The sequence below is a fragment of the Furipterus horrens genome, unplaced genomic scaffold (assembly GCF_987537825.1).
Source record: "Furipterus horrens unplaced genomic scaffold, mFurHor1.1.pri manual_scaffold_8, whole genome shotgun sequence".
In the NCBI taxonomy this organism is placed as follows: Eukaryota; Metazoa; Chordata; class Mammalia; order Chiroptera; family Furipteridae; genus Furipterus; species Furipterus horrens.
Genome location: NW_028327178.1, coordinates 51,411,258 through 51,430,337, shown reverse-complemented (window position 1 = coordinate 51,430,337; position 19,080 = coordinate 51,411,258). Strand labels below are relative to the sequence as shown.

Sequence of the window (19,080 nt, the reverse complement as noted above, 5' to 3'; positions counted from 1 at the left end):
TGACTGAGATACTTGTCCAAAACTGCACAGCTAGTGAGTGGAAGAGAATGAGAACCCAAGTTTGCTGCCTCCTGGTACAGAACTCTTCCACCTGATCCATTTTCTTGTAGAATAATATAGACTTATCAAGCAGTGAACTTGAAAATAATTCCTGTGATGGGGCAGGGCCTGTGCCACCTAAGCAGATAACAAAAGAGAGGAGGAAAGGGTAAAATATTTCCTACTTCATTTATTCCCAAAACCAATCCTGACACACACAACACGTGTCAGAGGTACCTCTTGATTTCCTGGGAAACAGCATTTCTTCAAAGTCTTGGAAGGTCTTCTAAGAGTCTGGAATGACTCCTCACAAGGAAAACATGGGATTCCTGGAATTGATGTCTGGACTACATTACAGAGACTGGCAGACAGTGAAACCCACCCCTGCAACAACGATAGGGTCAACAGAGGAAGACCAGAGCAGCATCCTATTCAGATTCCAACGGTGGCCGCGCCAGCCAAGGGGCGGAGACACTGGGGAAGTTTGTGCAGGAGTCACAAGGAGTTTGCCAGATGCCCTGGAATTCTAGAAGAACAAGGCAGTCCAGTAGAAATGAGAGTTCTGGCAATGGACAACCATGGCAGACAGTCAAGAACAGGGTCCTATCAAAGATTCCAGAAGAGCCTAGATGGAGCCTGGACACTCCATTTGATCTATTTCAATCCTAACCTAGAATCATTTCCTTTTCATAAGCTTCCTGTACATCCATCTTGACAGACCAGTTAGCATTTCTTTGAGACAAGTAAGAACAAGTCTACCCTCCTGGTTGCTGTTTTTCTAGGAAATGGTTTTCTTGGGAGATTTTCTAAGGGCAGCACAACTACATATCAATGCCAAAGGCTACTGAAAATACAACTTAAAACCAGCTCTTTCAAAAGCAGTAATTCTGGAAATTGATGTTTGTCCCCCCAAAATGAAATGACTCTTTAACATTCTCTAAGCTCCCTGGGGCAGTTTTCAAAGGTCTGCCCTTGGGTGTTTGCCTTTGTCTCTGGCTCCTTTCACCTTTCTCTAGGCTAAGAAAAACCCAGTTTGGAAGAGGAACTGAGGATAGGAAAGGACTTTCTCATCCTGATTTTATCCGGGGCACAAAAGTTTTCGAGGCGCAACACTCTACAGTACTTTTTCACCTTCCACCCCGGTCATCCCCGCACTCTTTCCCATCCCTAGCAGGCCTTTCTGTTTAAAAAGTGAATAAACCAATTGCTCCCGGGAGGCAAAAGAGAACTTCGGAGCCTTAGCCGAGTAACTTAAAAGTTTCCGCCGGAAGGAAATTATCAAAGGAGAAGGGAAAAGTCCTCCATGGCCAGAGGGGCCGGGACCAGGAGATCTTCTAGTTCCAGTGGAGGGTCTCGGCCGCCCGGCCCCAGCCTCAGCCCCATACCGACCCTGCCCGTGCCCCCCGTGCAGCGATGCCCGAGCAAATCCCGGGAAGCCAACTAGCCAGTGATGGAACAAGTCGAGAAAGCTCCGGAGCAGGCTCGGAGCCGGACCTCAGTAGGGTTGGACAAGAGAGAAAGGGGGAAGACAGGCGCACGGGGACAGCGGGGCGCATGGCCCAAGGACGGCAGGAGACGAGGGGCTATGGGGCACGCAGGGTGACGGGACGACGGGGGCGCATGGAGTAGAACACCGCTGGGGACCGCGGAGGCGCACGGACGAGTGGGGCGGGAGGAAGTGGACACGGTAGAAAAGGAACGCAGTAGAAAAGGAGGGCGCACGAACCAAAAGGAACCAGGAGTTCGCGGGGACAAAAGGGGGCACGAAGACTGAGGGGCACAAGGACGAGAAGGGTGCGGGGATGCGAGAGGCACACGGATGAGGGGGGCGTAGAGAAGAAGGTGTCCCCGGAGAATGGCGGCGGAGGACTCACCCCGAGAAGGCACACTTTGAGCTCCCGTATCGCCATCATGAGCTCGGGGCCGGTCCGGGCAGGGGCTCAGCATCCTCCGGGGCCCCGGCCGCGCTGCGCCCACGCCGACCCAGCGTCCTCCAGTCTCCGCCTTTCCCTCACGGCGCCTGCTGGCGGAACAGCCACCACTGCTATTTCTGGGCCTCCAGCCCTGCCGCGGTCGGTCACGTGGACGCCGGCCGGCTCCTCCCGGGTTCGGGTCTGACCTCTTAGGCCCCCCAGCACCCAGGAACGCCCCTGGAGTGCGTCAGCGCCCTGGGACCTGCGGCGGTCCTGGCAATGCCTCTTACTTCAGGCCAGCTAAGCAGCTACAGCCGGTTCGACAGATCCCCCTCTGACATCTGCCTTTCCAGCCCCGACCCGGTGCAATGCCCGTGGGTGGAAGAAAAACAGGGCTAGCCATGGGGAGACTTGGCCCCACGACTGGCTACATCACTGACTATTCCTTTCCTCATCTGAAAAGTGGATGCTGTCAGCCGAGGTCACTTTATATGGGAGCACTTCGGAGTCTGTGTGTGTATGTTCCATCGTTAAATAACATTATAGGTTCCCGGCAGAGATGAAGCCAAGCGTGAGACAATTGTGAGCATTAGAGAGCTCTTTGCTCTCAGCCCTGAGTTCATTTTTTCTGTATGTAGTTGAAAATGGTGCTCGAAGCAGTATTCTATTCCCCCCTCCAAAACAAGCATGCAGGGTCTGAAAAGGAAACACATTCTACAGAGCAAGCTGCCTTGCTCAGTATAAAAAATGCTACAACTTGCCTGGGCAGACCAGACGCCCAGCGCTCAGAACTCTAGTTAGAAATATGTAGCTCCAGGCAGATCTTCTGCATCTTCCTTAACATGGAAATAAAAAGAGGTTCTGGCTGGAGACAGGCAAAGGGTGCCTGTGGATCTACCATCTTTTCTTCTCCATGCATAGCCAAGTGTCCCTCATCAGACGACTTTATTTGTTGCTACCATAGAAATGTTAGCTTTTTTGGACATACCTAACTAACCTGAAAATTCATCAGCATTTCCAATTGGAAATGTTAAAAAAAAAAAAAAATCCATTCCCTACCCCAAACTCACAGGCCTCTTTCCAGACTTGCCAGCTTTGATCAAAGACAATTCCATTCCCCCAGTAGACAACCTACCTTGATTATTTGGCTTTGTTCCCACACACAATGGGGACTTCTGAATCATGGCTTCCAGGGAGGAAATCCTAGAAGCTGGAGTCAAAACTGGCCACAAAACAGACAATTGGCAATTAAATTCCCCAGAACAGCAGGGGCTTTCCCTTGACAGGTGCAGGCTCATTCACACAAATCTGGACTAAACTGTTCAAAAGTAGCCATGGACAAGATATAGGGCTTATTCAACATGGAGATTATTGTATCAGTATCAGTCCTTGGTTTAATGTCCAAAGTAAGGACAGTCTTCTATGTGGGCAGAGTGAAAAGAGGCCTGTCCAGAATTACCCAGCCCTGGAAACAATACCTCACTGTCCTCAGATTTGCAGGGAGAGAGCAAGTGCTACACAGTTGGGAAGCAGCATGGCAAAGCAACTCTTTGACCAAGGGCTTTCAACAGCCTTCCCTAGCTTCTAGGTCATCCATGGAAGTATAACTTGAATCTCCATGTAGAAGCACTTCCCTTTGGCCTTTCTTCTCGCTTCCCAAAAGCTGGTCAAACCAGTGTGGAAGCCTTTTCCATTACCTACATCCTATGGGTTGAGTGGGAATTCATAAATTGCAATTAGTTGCCGAGGAAAGGACCATTCCCAGACAACAACAACAACAACAAAATCCAACAAAATTTTTATTCCACTCCCTTACTCGTCTTCAAGATTCTTCTTATTCCACTCTCTTCAACATTAGCCTAAGTTTTGGGGATGCTTTTGTGGTTTCTAGGCTTTCATGAAACAGTCCCTTATCCAGCCACCGCTCTTCCCAAAAATCACTCTAGTCTGTTTGTCCATCACCACCTCTACCCCCAACCTTATTAAAAATCATCTCATTTGTGTCTCATTCTGATCAAACCAAGTGCTCTGCTTTACCAAGTGATCATCCTATGTCAATCAGACCACCTTCCTGGGTTTATACTCTCTCTTCAGCCAGGTCACCCTTAGGGACTTAAAAACTGGTCTCATGAAAAACCTGGTCTGCATGATCAAACCAAAGTGACACATTGGCTCTCACTAGGAAGGAGGGATGAGGACTGCTATGAGACATATTTGGGAGTGACAGGTCCTGGGTAGCTCTCAACTTTTTAAAAGCATGTCTTCTGTGACTGCTATTATACTCTATGATTACTATAGTAAAGGGCCTGTCCTGACTCCTCTGGAATTTTCTGAAAATATGAAGAGGTTCTAATACAACTTAAGCAGGGATAAAAAGCCAATGGTACATAACTGAGAATTTATCAAATAAAATAATAGAACATGCAAGTTTTTCTTATGAGGTCATTGTACTAATTCAGATTTCTGTTTTTCTACTGCTTTAAAGTCTTCAGTGGTGCCATACAAGAAGAAATCCAAACTCTTCAGTGTACCTTGCCCAAGCTAGCCTCTTCTCTGCCCATCTGGTGAAACCCTATCACTTTTCAAAGACCTGCTCAAATTTCATCTCCTTAGGAAAGTCTACCCCTGAGCTTTCCCATACTCTGCTCCCACTTTTCTTAGCATTTACTGAACATAAATAATTAGCAACTAAATCCTTTTTACAAGAAGTAAGAGTCTAAACAGATACACAAATGTAATTATCTGTTTACATGAGAGGTACCCATAAATTGAGTGAGCATCATCTCTGTATCACCAGGGTTTTTTAATGACAAGAAAAAATGCTTTTAGTAAAAGTAATGAAATAAATCTTTTTATTTCAATCTACCTAGAACTTTTCTAGAAAGGACTGTGGCTTCATATGCTATTTTTAAAAGCCTGCAATTTTGTGGGTCTCTATGTCTGGGAGACCACAGAGTCATCTTCATGATATTGGCCCAAGATCCAAGGGCTATCCCCCTGACAGGATGGCTGAGTCTGTTACACTCCTCATCCTGGGACTCTCTCTCTTAAAAGAAAAAAATAATTCATCAACAAGTATTTAGTAAAAGTCTACCAACTGACTGCAAAGTGTCTGGAAACTGAACCATTTTTTCTTTAAAATCTGCCAAAAGCCAGTAACAGACATATCCTGTTTTTTGAGCCAGTAAGTCCTTTTTTGGAGACTAACATAGAAACAAACATTAAAAAGTGAACAAGTATAAAGCCTGCTTGTTTATGCACAGCCATGTACCTAAAGAAACAAAGAAATACATTAAAGAAATTTTTTTTTAAAAAAACAACCTTCACTGAAATAAAGGGAGGATAATAGCAACATTAAAGGGGAGAAACAACTAAAATCACTCAACATGTGGGGAATGATTAAGCAAACTATGTCTTTACAAGGGTAAACGGTGTACAATGGTGTATGCTGCTTGAGTATTAAGTGAAATGTGTATACTGTGCAGAGTTTTAGAGAAGTTTGAAGTAAATAAGTTTCTGTGAGAATAATATGACACAGATTACAAGCTGATCTCAGCAGGTCAGTGGTGAGTCATCTGGTCTGCTCAAGGACCAATTAAGAAAAAATTAAAGTATTTATAAACTTTATTTTTAATTAATTTCTATGGAACTTTAGTATCTATGTGCAATATCACTTAAATAGCCTTTTAATATTTCTTATTTTCTAAACAACTTGTTTTCTCCTTCCTTTTTTCCTTCCTCTCTTCCCTAAATTCCATACACTTTTTAACTAGCATGCGGTGTCATCTCTTATTTGTAATATTACCCTTCAAACACATTTTGAGGAGTGAATCTGGGACGTACCTACTTCAGAGAGAGATCTGAAGGATTCAGGAAAGCAGAGGTTAGAGGACCCCACTATTCACCCACAGACTTGAAAAAGGAGAAAGCAGCCTGAGGGATTCTGAGTTACTAAGGGTAAAACAATAAACTTAACTTCCACGGCTGAAAGTCTTTTTTAAAGGAAGAGACTATTGCGGCATTGCTAGCAAGAAAAAAAACCAGGTCCTGGATATGAAGTCTCAACCACCAGCCGCAGTGCCAGATGGGGAAGGCAACATATCCACTGTCTTGGGATTGATGGGTTTTTCTTATACAGCAAGTAGAGGCAAGACAGATGTAAGTCGTTTTGAAAACATTAACATTGGCTGTAGATAAAGGGGGCGGGGAAAGGTGAAGTGGGAAGAGTTCCAGGATAGATGCAGAGTCCATAAGGAAGAAGAGTTTGTTCCTGTGGATTGGTTGTGAACAACACTCTGGAAAGCTCCTGTGTAAACAAGAAGCAGAAGTTCCTTGGGTCCTATGGTACCTGGCTATTCTCTCTATTAGAAAATCAGGGAATAGTCACCTGGAAGTTAATTCCAAGTTCTAACATACACTCAGGAATGTGAGCAGTCTTGATAGCTGACATCCAGTTATTAACAGGCTATTCTGTCTCTTTCTCTCACTTGCCAGGCTGCTATAATTTAATTTAGAACATCTCAGAAATTTTCTCTTGTCACTAGAGAAGAATAAGAACATAAGAAGTCTCCATTTGTGGGGAGGAGATCATCCCCAAGCACCAGGGAATGAAGCAGTGGGTGGAGGGCGTAGGAGGTAAGTAGGTACAAATCCCTCTGTAAATTACTGTCCTCCATTGGCCACTCCAATTGTCTTCATCTTAATGTGAAAAGAACAGTGACATCTTTTAGAAGCATAGGAGGAGCAGCTGGAGAAGTGAGTGAGTTGTCAGCACTCAGGACAGAGGGACAGTGAGCAGAGAAGGGTAGGGACCAGCCTTCCTCATTTTCCCCATCACCACCTGAACATGAGTACTCAGAAGTGTTTGAGAAAAAGCAGATTATTCTCACTTAAAACAAGGGAAGCATCTGTTGGGCTTTCACAAATGATTGGTGTCTGGTGACAATTTTCCAGATACACCTTCCTGAGGCTCAACACTGGTCACCATGCCAGACTTCTCATGTAACTGGCCTGTTCATGGACACTCCTGCCCACCAGCTTTTACAGTTTTTCCAGGTCCTGGTTGAACTGAAAATATTAAATTAAAAGAAGATATTAATATATATGTTAACATCTCCCACAAAATGTAAATGAATGAATTCAGATAGGAAACCACCTTCAATAAGCCACAAACAGTATTGTAACCCAGTCAGTATTACTGGGAAATGAAATTTGCAATGATGCAGACCAAAGTCAACCCAACCCTGTTTAATTTCTTAGACCATCAGTACGTAGATTGATTGTCCTGGCTAGGCATGTAAATTTCACTAGAATTGCTTAGAGTAATACTATGGAGTTTAGATTTTTTTTTTCTTAAAAATGGTTATGTTTAATATTTTTTGTACTTCAATATTGTTATCAACTAGAGAATTTATTTTAGATGTTGGAAGCAATTATCATATTTTCAGGGATTTCTTTTAATTATTTACACATTCATTCAGCCAATAGTGGATGCTGACTATGTGCTTGAGACACTGGACATGGGACTAAATGAAATAGAGGACACCTGCTGGCATGAAGCCTACGATGGAAACAGGCAAACAAATAAGCAAGCAACTATAATATGCTGTTGAATGTCTGAAGCTGAGTGTATTTGCTTCATTTTTCTTACTCTTTTGATTAAGAAAATAAATATAAATTCCAGAGTTAGCAAACCTTGAATATAAGATGGCTAGAATTTGAACCTAGTCAACCAGGAGGTGTGTGAGTGTGTGTGTGTGCGTGCGTGTGTGTGTATGTGTGTGAGAGACAGCGAGACAGAGACAGAGACAGAGAGAGTTCTTTATTCTGTCTGATTTCCCCAGACTGCCCTAGGCTCTGAAGAGCCTAATTCTATTCCCTAATTCCAAATATCTCTCAGGAGATATAAGTATAGTAAGTCCTCACAATGTCCAAAACAGTTTCCGGAAACTGAAACTTTAAGCAAATGATGAATAACAAAACCAAGTTTATTCCAATTCAGGGTTGTATGTGGCTGGAACCCACCCAGGACAGAACATCCTTCTATCACAGGCCTACTTATACCCACACCCCCAAACTTGCTCAGACTGGGACAATTCAGATACTTAATGTGCATATCTTTGGGATGTGGGAGGAAACTAGATGTCCCCGGAGAAAACCCACACAGATATGGGGAAAATGTGCAAACTGCACACAGACAGTAGCCTAGCTGGAAATCAATTTTTTATCATCAAAGTTAAAACAACTTTGAACAAACCAACATTATTTGAAAATTTACTGTACCTAATTTAATCATTAACTGAGTTGCCTTAAGGTTTAATTACATTGGAAGTCTTGGAAATTTTGTTTCCATTGTTGTTATTCATTGACTTGCTTAGTTGATTTACCTATATGACAGAACCTATGATAAATCATCTATAATCCAGTCCTTAGCACAGCACATACCCTATACTCTGAAAATATAATATTTGAGTGAGTGGATGAGAGAGTTAGTATCAGCACAACAGATAATATTAAGTGTGGTAGGGAAGAAAGAGCACTTTGGCATCAGACAAAACTAAGTTTAAATCTAGGCTCCTTCATCCCTAGTTTGTGTGAATTTAAGGAAATTTCTGAATCTCTTCGACCTACAGTATCATACTTTGTCAAATGTGGATATAAAAAGGCTGCTGCATTTGGGGGGAGGATTAATTTAGATTTGTGTGATTGTGCGCTAATGGCAAACCTAGATGACTAACCATCCCAGTTTGCATGGGTCTGTCCAGGTTGTAACACTGAAGGTCCTGCATCCCGGGAAACATCCAGACAAACAGCACCAGTTGGTAACCTTATTCCTTTCCCTAAAACTGTTTCTGGGCTACTACTATCCCTTAAAAAGGAAGTGGTAAATTCTAAACAACCTCATTTCCTTCCTCAGCTTTTCATTTCTGAATGTGGAAAGACTCTAGACTTAGAAAACAGCATCAATATTTTACACATGGCTATAACACCCAAATTACCTATTGTCTCTCACCACCTTACACTCAGTTCATATGGAAGTCTTAAACATGCAAATTGTAACTTCAGCTAAGTAACAAACTGCTTCACTGAACGACATACCAGGTTTTTAAAAAGAAACAGGGAATAGAAAAAGATTACTTAAGTTTCCCAGCCTCCTAGTGAGGCCAACTTTCCTGCTTTTGGTCTTTTGGTGGTTCACAATCTATTCTAACTTTCTAACTCACTCTCTCTCTCTGTCTCTGTCTCTGTCTCTCTGTCTCTCTCTCATCTCTGTCTCTAGCTCTAGCTCTCTTCCCCCCCCTTTCATTTCTGATTCCCCCCACAGACATACATCTTGAATGTTATATTTTTCTACTGAAATGAATCTTTTCTTTAGAACAAACCCATTATAGCTCTAGCAAAGGGAATTTTAAGGGAGAATCCTTTCTTGGGTAAACATTTCTGGGAAGTTTGACCTTCCTCCAAATTTTTAGTCTTTTAGTCCACATGCAGCACTCAAGTTTCAGCCTATGGAACCTCTCTCTTAGTTTTACTATCACTGGTTTTCAAAACTAGTGTGCCAAGATTATCCAGTGGTAGCTATGGAGAGGCTTAAGATGGAGGGACTCTGGCTTTATTTCTCCTAAATGGAGGAAGGAAAATTAAGCTTTACTTTCAGAAATTATGAAGAGAAAGATTGGTAGATTTGAACACATAAAAATTAACACCTACTTTATGGAGGAATTATTATAAACTCAGTTTTTAAAAATTGTAATCTAGAAGAATATTTAGCATAATTGTAATTCAGTTAATGATATTAACATATAAATTTTATATATTAAAAAAAGGAAAAAACTAGGATCTCAGAAAAAATGAGCAGACACTCCCACTAAGATCAGGTATAAGGTAAAGATATCTCCTCTTGCCAATTCCTTTTTAAAATGGAATTGGAAGTCCTTGGTAATGCAATAAAACAAGAAAAGGAAATAAAAACGTATACAGATTAAGAAGAAAGACATAAAACTGTCTTTGGTGGTAGGTGACATGATTGTCTATGTAGAAAAGCTTGAAGAATTGACAATATAAAACCTGAAACCAGTAACTGATGATAGCAAGGTTGAAGGATACAAGGTTAATATAAAAAAGTCAATCACTTTCCTAAATATGAGGTCTGTCTGGACAATATCCAGCCATTATTAATATAACAAGAATGGTTTGTGCAACATCAGTGTAAGCTCGCAGCCAAGGAGAGTGGACTGGAATGCACCTGCGTGAACAATGATCACTTCACTGGACTAATCAATGGGGGTGGTAGACACCGTTGAGTGAGCATATGTACTGTGCTGCCATCACATTCAAAATGACTGAACAAGTAGAGCAACGAGTCTGCATCAAATCTTCTGTTCACCTTGAACATTCCTCCATAGGAACTATTTGGATGATCCAGAAGGCTGCAGCTATGGGCAACTGGTGATTGGCAGTCTCATCATGACAACATGCCTGCTCATGCATCACATCTCATGCAGAGTTTTTGTCAAAACATCAAATTACCCAGGTGACTCAGCTCCCCTACAGCCCAGATATAGTATCCTGCAACTTCTGCCTTTTCCCAAAACTAAAATCAGCTTTGAAAGGGAAGAGATTTCAGACCATCAGTGAGATTCAGGAAAATACGATGGGGCAGCTAATGATGATTGGGAGAACTGTGTGAGATCCCAAAGTGCCTACATTGAAGGAAACTGAGGCATCATTGTCCTATCTACAATGTTTCTTGTATTTTCTATTTTCAATAAGTGTCTCTATTTTTTATATTACATGGCAGGATACCTTCTGGACAGACCTCATATTAACAAGTGGAATCTGAAATTAACAATACAATACCATTTACATTATCACCACCCAAAATGAAATACTTAGGTATAAATATCACAAAGCAAGTAAGATCTATATGAAGGAATCTACAAAACTGATGAACAAAATCAAAGAACCAGAAAAATAAAGAGATATTTCATGTTCATGAATAGGAAGACTATACATTGTCAAGATGTCAGTTCTTTTGAACCAGATCTATAGATTCAACACAATTCCAATCAAAATCCAAGCAAATTATTGTGTGGATATTGTCAAACTGGTTCTCAAGTTTATATGTAGAAGCAAAAGACCGAGAATAACCAACACAATGGTGAAGGAGAATAACAAATACCAAGGAGCATCATCGCTGGATTGTACTACTCATACCTGTTAGAACGGCCAAAATCAGGTACACTAATAATACCAAATGTTGGTGAGGATATGGAACAATAAGAACTCTTAATTCATTGCTGATGAGAATGCAAAATGGTACAGCTACTTTGTGAAAGAAAGTTTAGGAGTTTCTTACAAAACTAAACATGCTCTTACCATGTGATCCATAATCATGCTTTATAGTATTTACCCAAAGGAGCTGAAAACTTATGTTCACACAATAACTTGCACATGGATGTTTATAGCAGCTGTATTTAAAATTGCTAAAACTTAAAATAATACTGAATGTCAACTATAATTGAAATACTTTTAAAAATAATAATAACTGCAAAAAACTTGGAAGCAATCAAGATTTCCTTCTGTAGGTAAATACATAAATAAACTGTAGTACATCCAGACAATGAAATATTATCTTGTACTAGAAAGAAATGAGTTCTTAGATAGGGACTTCTGGCCAGATGGAGACATAGGTACTACTTCATCTCCCTCCACAACCATAAAAAGGAATACAACTACCTCAACAAAAAAGACAACCAGAACTACCAGAAAATCACTGCATGGAAGTCCAGCAAACAAAGATATAAATAAGTAATACTCATCCAGACAGGTAGGAGGGGTGGACACAGGACGGAGAGGACACAGTGTGGCAGCAGTGGCAGCAATGGTGGTAGCAGTGGCTGTGGCTGGCTGGCAGAAAGTACAGTCAGACATTCTAAAGGTTGGGAGGGACACCTGGGCAACACTCCCAGCACCAGACCAGACCACACAGCTTATGGTTCCAGCACTGGGGAAAACAAAGCCTCATTGATTCTAGCTGTGAAAACCAGTAGGGGTGGGGCAGTGGAAGAAAGAGCTGGTCTCTCAGCAGAGTCTGTTTGTTTAGAAGCACCCCACAGTCCTAGAACACCCACAAACTCACCCACTCTGGGAACCACAACCAGGGTAACAACTAGAGGGGCACCGGTACCATATGGGAAGTGGGAGAAGTGTGTGGAAAAGGAGCAAATGCTGAACAAACAGCATAGTTCCCTCTCAGACCCCTCCCTCACATACAGCGCCACAACATGGTGAAAGGGGTTGCCCTGCACTGATGAATGAGGCTCCACCCCTTACAACATAACAGGTGCAACAGCTCTACATAAGATACAGAGGCAAACACAGGAGTCTCTCAAGTTGGGGAGACAGAGAAATATGGCACAAAAGAGGGAGCAGATCAAGTTTCCAGTGGGAGAACCAAGAGACAAGGAGATAGTCAACCTAACATATGAAGAGTTCAAAACGCTGGTGATAACGATGCTCACAGACTTGACAGACATGATTGAGTATGGCAAATGCATGAGGGAAGACGTGAAGGCTATGCTAAATGAAATGAAGGAAAATCCACAAGAAACCGATGGTGAAGGGGAAAAAGCCGAGGTTCAGATCAACGATTTGGAACACAAGGAAGAAATAAACATTCAACAAGTACAGAATGAGGGTACAAGAATTGAAAAAAAAAACAACGAGATGCTTAGGGACCTCTAGGACAACTTAAACGTACCAACACCTGAATCGTAGGGGTGCCAGAAGCAGAAGAGAAAGAACAAGAAATTGAAAACTTATGTGAAAAAATAATGAAGGAAAACTTCCCAAATTTGGTGAAGGAAATAGACATACAAGTCCAGGAAGCACAGAGAGTCCCAAACAAGCTAGACCCAAAGAGGACCACACCACGACACATCATAATTAAAATGCCAAAGGTTCAAGATGAAGAGAGAATCTTAAAAGCAGCAAGAGGAAAACAGAGTTACCTACAAAGGAGTACCTATAAGACTATCAGCTGATTTCTCAAAAAAAAAAAAAAAAACAAACTCTGCAGGCAAGAAGAACTGACAAGAAGTATTCAAAGTTATGAAAAGCAAGGACCTACAACCAAGCTTACTCAATCTAGCAAAGTTATCATTTAGAATGGAAGGGCAGATAAAGTGCTTCCCAGAGAAGGTAAAGCTAAAGGAGTTTATCATCACCAAGCCATTGTTATATAAAATGCACAGGGGAACTATTTTTAACATAATTTCTGTTGAGTTCAAATTTTCAGCTGTTTTAGACTTAAATAGGCATGCTGATTTTAAAAAATGCAGTTAGTTTTCTTCTGTCACATCAAGTTTTTCTCTACAGCTTATCTTAATGTGACCACTCTAGGCTGGATTGGGCCTGGATCGAGGGAAGCACTAGTGCTCTCCTATTGGCTGAGAGCAAACCTCCCTCTAGTGGGGAGGGGTGAGGGACGACCTTGGAGACCAGCAACAGGTTCATACTTGTCTAGGCTATTCAGTTACACATGAGACAGTGTGGTGAGAGGTTGTGTGCCACTTTACAGAGTGAATTGTATTTCGTAGTAGTCTGAGTTCTTGTCTGTGTACAAGGAGTTAGCAGAATTTATTTTTTTATTTCCATATGTACTTATTTCCTTTCCTTCAGATCTTGTCTGCTTCTGCTATTTCTTGTCATAAGTGCCTAAACAACCCTGCTTTGTTTTGCTATATCTGTGGCCATTTCACCATTCCCAGTCAAAGGACAAACATCAGTGTATTTGTCAGGCAAGCCTATTTTGCATATTTTAAAGTAAAACTTGGTGATCATGATAAGTCTAGGACTCTTCACAAGGTGTGCAAGCAGTGTGTCGAGTTTACAGATGTGGACAAAGGGAACACGTGATAAATTGCCATTTTGTATACCTATGGTTTGGCAAGAGCCCAGAGATCATTCAAGTGACTGTTACTTTTGTATAGTGAAAATGTCAGGATGTAACAAGAAAAATAAATGTAAAATAGAATATTCTAGTCCACCATCAGCTATACACCAAGTGCCTCATTCAGCTGAAATCCCAGTGCCAGTTTTCACTGAACTACCCTCTTTCGAAAAACAGGAGTATGGTGAAGAACTAAGTGACAGCAACAATGAAGATTTTGAAATTGAAGACGACTCACTTCATAAGGGATTTGATCAACGAGTTGAATGATTTGGCATGAGATTTGGGACTATCCAAAAAGGCTTCAGAACTCCTAGCATCAAGATTGCACAAGAAAAGCTTACTTGAAAAAGGAACAAAGGTATCCTACTTTTGATCAAGAGAAAGTGCATTTCTGCAGTACTTTTGAAGTGATGGTGGCTTTGGGTATTGCCATAACATACGTGGTTTAATGGAGGAATTGAGAATTCCAATCTAGAACACAACTGAATGGCGACTGTTCATCGATAGCTCAAAGCAGAGCTTGGAGTGTGTCCTCCTCCACGATGGCAGTTTATTTAGTGCAGCCCCAACTGGCCATTCAGTTTGTTTTTGTGAAGAATGTGAAGACATAAAGAGAGTCATTGATCTGTTGCAATATCACAAGCATAGTTGGATCATTTGTGTTGATCTTAAAATGGTCTGCTTTCTTCTTGGTCAGCAATCTGGATACACCAAGTATTCCTGTTTTCTGTGTATGTGGGACAGCAGAGCTCGTGAGAAGCATTGGGTGGAGTCGAATTGACCTCCAAGATCTGACCTCAAACCTGGTGACCCAAACATTCTACATGAGCCATTTATTGACAGAAAGAATATTATATTCCTAACTCTACACATTAAATTCGGTGTTATGAAGCAGTATGTTAAAGCTTTGCCAACTGAAGGAAACTGTTTCAAGTATCTCATTTTGGCATTTCCTAGCCTGTCATTTGAAAAGATAAAATACCTTAATATGTATGTTTCATAGCAGAACTTTACTACTTGTACACAGTTTGACTTACAGTAACAATATATAGCCTTTATAGAAATAAAATAACTCTAAATAAACAGTATATTCAGGTAACTTTTTCTTTACCTTCCTTTGTATGTACATTTTATATGATTTTTGGGACAAAGGTAGGGTATCCTGTACTTTAAAAAGTACTGAGGTTATTTTTAGATTCAGATGCTAAAAGTTAGTAAAAAACAAGTGTCAGGTCTAATTTGATGAAGACTGTGTTCTCCAGTGATGTTAAAGGGACTTGTTGAAGAAAAAGAAGATCAAAACTATGAACATTAAAATGACAACAAACTCACAACTGTCAACAACAGAACCTAAAAAAAAAACAAAAAAAATTAAATTAAAAAAACTAAGCAAACAACCAGAATAAGAACAGAATCATAGGTATGGAGATCATTTGGAGGGTCACGTCCTGGGATGGGGAAGGGAGAGAAATGGGGATATAGTGCAGGGATTAAGAAGCATAATTGGTAGGTACATAATAGACAGGGGTATATTAAGAATAGTATAGGAAAGGGTGAAGCCAAAGAACTTACATGCACGACCCACGGGCATGAACTAAGGCAGGTGGGATTGCTGGAGGGAAGGGGGGTACTGGGCAGAGGGGAACAAAGGGGAAAAAAATGGGACTACTGTAACAGCATAATCAATAAAATATACTTAACAAAATAAATGAGCTATTAAGCCATGAAAGACATAGAAGAACCTTAAATGCACATTACTAATTGTTAGTAGCCGATCTGAAAAGGCACAGATTTTATGATTCCAGCTATATAACCTTCTAGAAAAGGCAAAACTATGGGAACTATAAAAAGACAATGGCTGCCAGGGGTAAGGAATCAGAGAGAAGGATGAATAGGTGAACCACAGAAGATTTTTAGGGCAGTTATGATACTAAAATGATGTCTGCATGTCATTATACATTTGTCCAAATCCATAGAACATACAACATAAAGACTGAGCCCTAACGTAAGTTATGGAATTTGGGTGATTCTGATATGTTACTATAGGTTATCAGCTGTTACAAATGTGCCCTCTGGAGAGGGACTTTTATAATGGAGGAAGCTATGCATGTGTGGGGAGAGGGGGTATATGGGAAATCTCTGTATCTTGGTGAATCTCTAAAATTTGCTGTGAATCTAAAGTGGTTCTAGAAAAATTAAGTTTTTTAAAAAAATGAATAGACACAATCAAGCATTTCACAAGTAGGAAACCAATCTATGAGAGAGTAACAGTTTCACAAGTAAGTAAAAATACAGGTTAGAACATCAAGAAACAATTTCCACTTATCAAATTAACAAAGTCCTAAAACCTAACGTGGCATGCTGTCATGAGTAGGGTAGAAACAGGGATGCTCAGGCTGGTCATAAGTGTGTTATAGCCTAAAAGCCTTCTGTCAGGGGTGCTTTCACACGTCTTTTCTCTGATGCAATATTTGTTTATTTTCTTTTTTACTCTCCATGAGCAAATGTATCCTCTCACCAACCTTATTTTTAGGTTCTGGTGAAAGGGGGGATAAAGAATCTGAAAGCTCTCTGCTTATTGCCAAATGTATTTTTTTCATATAGAGGGTAAGGGGGGGAAGAAAAGGAATCTAGAAGGCTGAGGTCTAAATAACTGGTGATATGCTCCTCTTTTGAATATGAAATCTTGGAAGGGAGAATGACTTTTAATAATGAGAGCAAACACTGAGTGTTAATTGCTAGCTAGGTATTGGGTACCACCCTGCCAAGTAGCCTATATCAATTATGTCTTCCTAACCTAAAAGAAGGTGCCATTGTTCTTGAAACTGAGGCATAGAGGTCTCTATAAAGGTTTGTCTTTATGGGTCACAGCCAGGATTGAAGCCCAGACACTGTAACTGTTCAGTGAGCAATTTAACTACCATGCAGTGTGATTAACATTATTTGGTTTTTAGTTTGAGGCGTTGAAAAGAATATTCAGAAATGATGAATGGAAATGATGAGTGGGAAATTAAATGTCAGAACTAGATGTAAAGAATCAGGACTTAGCTGCAAAGTTGAGAGAGTCAGTACTGGATGGCGTAATTTGTACAGATCCTATTCCTCCTTAGGCATCCAGCACCATATTCTGATATTTTGGTGTTCTACATGGGGCCGATAAGTCTCTCCCAATGAGCAAAAGTAATAAATATTTGTGCAACATATGAGATCATGTCTATGAAATGCAACATTTTTACTCAACTGCATTATTTTTAATGCCCTAGAGTTCTTATGTGACAACAATACTTGTGATGCTTAATTTTAGGTATCAACTTAGCTAGGCCATAGTACCCAGGTATTTGGTCAAACATTATTCTAGATGTTTATGTGAAAGTATTTTTAGATGAGATTAACATTTAAATGAGTAGATTTTGACTTCCAGTAAAGATGGAGGTGTAGATAAACATGGCTTGCATCCTTGAACAACCACAGCAAAAAATATAACTAAATTACAAAACAGTATTCACCCAGAATCATCAGAAAACTGAGCTGTATGGAAGTCTGACAAACAAGGAATTAAAGAAGTCACATTCATCCAGATGAGTAGGAGGGGCAGAGATGCAGAGATGCTGAATGGGGGTCCCACGCACACGTGTTGTGGATAAAAATTGGGAGGGATACCTCAGGAACAAGGGATCCCAGCCCCACATCAGACCACCCAGCCCAGGGTTCCAGCACCAGGAAGGTAAGTCCCCACAATTTCTGTCTGTAAAAACCAGTAGGGGTTGGGGCAGCAAAAAACAAACAAACAAACAAGCAGTGGGATTCTCAGGAGTCTCCTCTGAAAAGGCCCAAATGGTCTTAGAACTCAGGCAGACTCACTCCCTCTGGGCTCCAGCACTGGGGCAGCAGCTGGAAGGGCACTGGTGCCATACAGGGAGAAACTTAAGTACCTGGCATTAGGATGAGTGCCAGGGGACAGCTCCCTCCTGGACAAAACTCTAGAAGGCAGGCAGCAACCATTGTCCCTTTTCTGAGCCCTCCTGCCCACAGTCACAGAATGGCAACACCATATCTGAGACGCAATCAACCTGATTCATACAGGTTGCCCTGACTAGGTGATTACCTAAGGCTCCACCCCATTCAACTTACAGGTGCGCTTTTCTAAACAGGCCACACTACTAAGATAGGGAGTAAAAGCAGCTCTACCTAATACATTGAAACAAACATAGGGAGGCTGCCAAATTTAGGAGGCAAAGAAATATGGCCCAAATGAAAGAACAGATCAAAACTCCAGAAAAAAACCTAAACAAAATGGAGATAAGTAACCTATCAGATGCACAGTTCAAAACACTGGTTATTAGGATGCTCCGGAAACTCATTGGCTACTTGAGCAACATAAAAAAGACCCAGGCATAAATGAAGGTTATATGGAGTGAAATAAGGGAAAATTTACAGGGCTTCAACAGTGGAGTGGATGAAGCCAAGAATCAAATCAATGATTTGGAACATAAGGAAGAAATAAACAGTCAACCAGTACAGAATGAAGAAGCAAGAATTTTTAAAAACGAGAAGAGGCTTAGGAACCTCAAATGTACCAACATTGAATTATAGGGGTGCCAGAAGCAGAAGAGAAAAAGCAAAAAATTGAAACTTATTTGAAAAATAGTGAAAGAAAACTTCCTTAATTTGGTGAAGGAAATAGACATACAAATCCAGGAAGCACAGAGAGTCCCAAACAAGATGGTTAAAAGGAGGACCACACAAAGACGCATCATAATTAAAATGCCAAAGTTAAAGAAAAAGAGAGAATCTTAAAAGGAGCAAGAGGCCCTGGCTGGTGTGGCTCAGTGGATTGAGCACCTGCCTGCAAACCAAAGGGTCGCTAACTCAGTAACCGGCCAGGGCACATGCCTGGGTTGCCCAGGATGGGGATGTGATGTATCTCTCACACGGCTGTTTCTCTCTCTCTCTTTCTCCTTCCCTTACCCTCTCTTTAAAAATAAATTGAAAAAATATTTTCTTAAAAAGCAACAAGAGAAGAAAGTTACCTATAAAGGAGTTCCCATAAGACTGCCAGCTGATTTCTCAAAAGAAATTTTGCAGGCAAGAAGGAACTAGAAAGAAGTGTTTAAACTGATGAAAAGCCAGGACCTACAACCTCAAATACTCTATCCAGCAAAGCTATAATTT

The 19,080-nt window shown here is 41.1% G+C and overlaps 1 protein-coding gene across 2 annotated transcripts in view; it reads right to left on the bottom strand.

Moving 5' to 3' along the window:
- RAB31 (RAB31, member RAS oncogene family) overlaps positions 1-2,135 on the bottom strand; it is a 170,218-nt gene extending 168,083 nt beyond the window's left edge. The window contains exon 1 of one of the 2 annotated variants that reach the window (XM_090285813.1): positions 1,914-2,135. In XM_090285813.1, the coding sequence (XP_090141939.1) occupies positions 1,914-1,952 (39 nt within the window). In that variant the 5' untranslated portion in view covers positions 1,953-2,135. The remainder of the gene's footprint in view (positions 1-1,913) is intronic. The other variant, XM_090285814.1, reaches the window with a different exon arrangement.
- Positions 2,136-19,080: the final 16,945 nt, after the last annotated feature.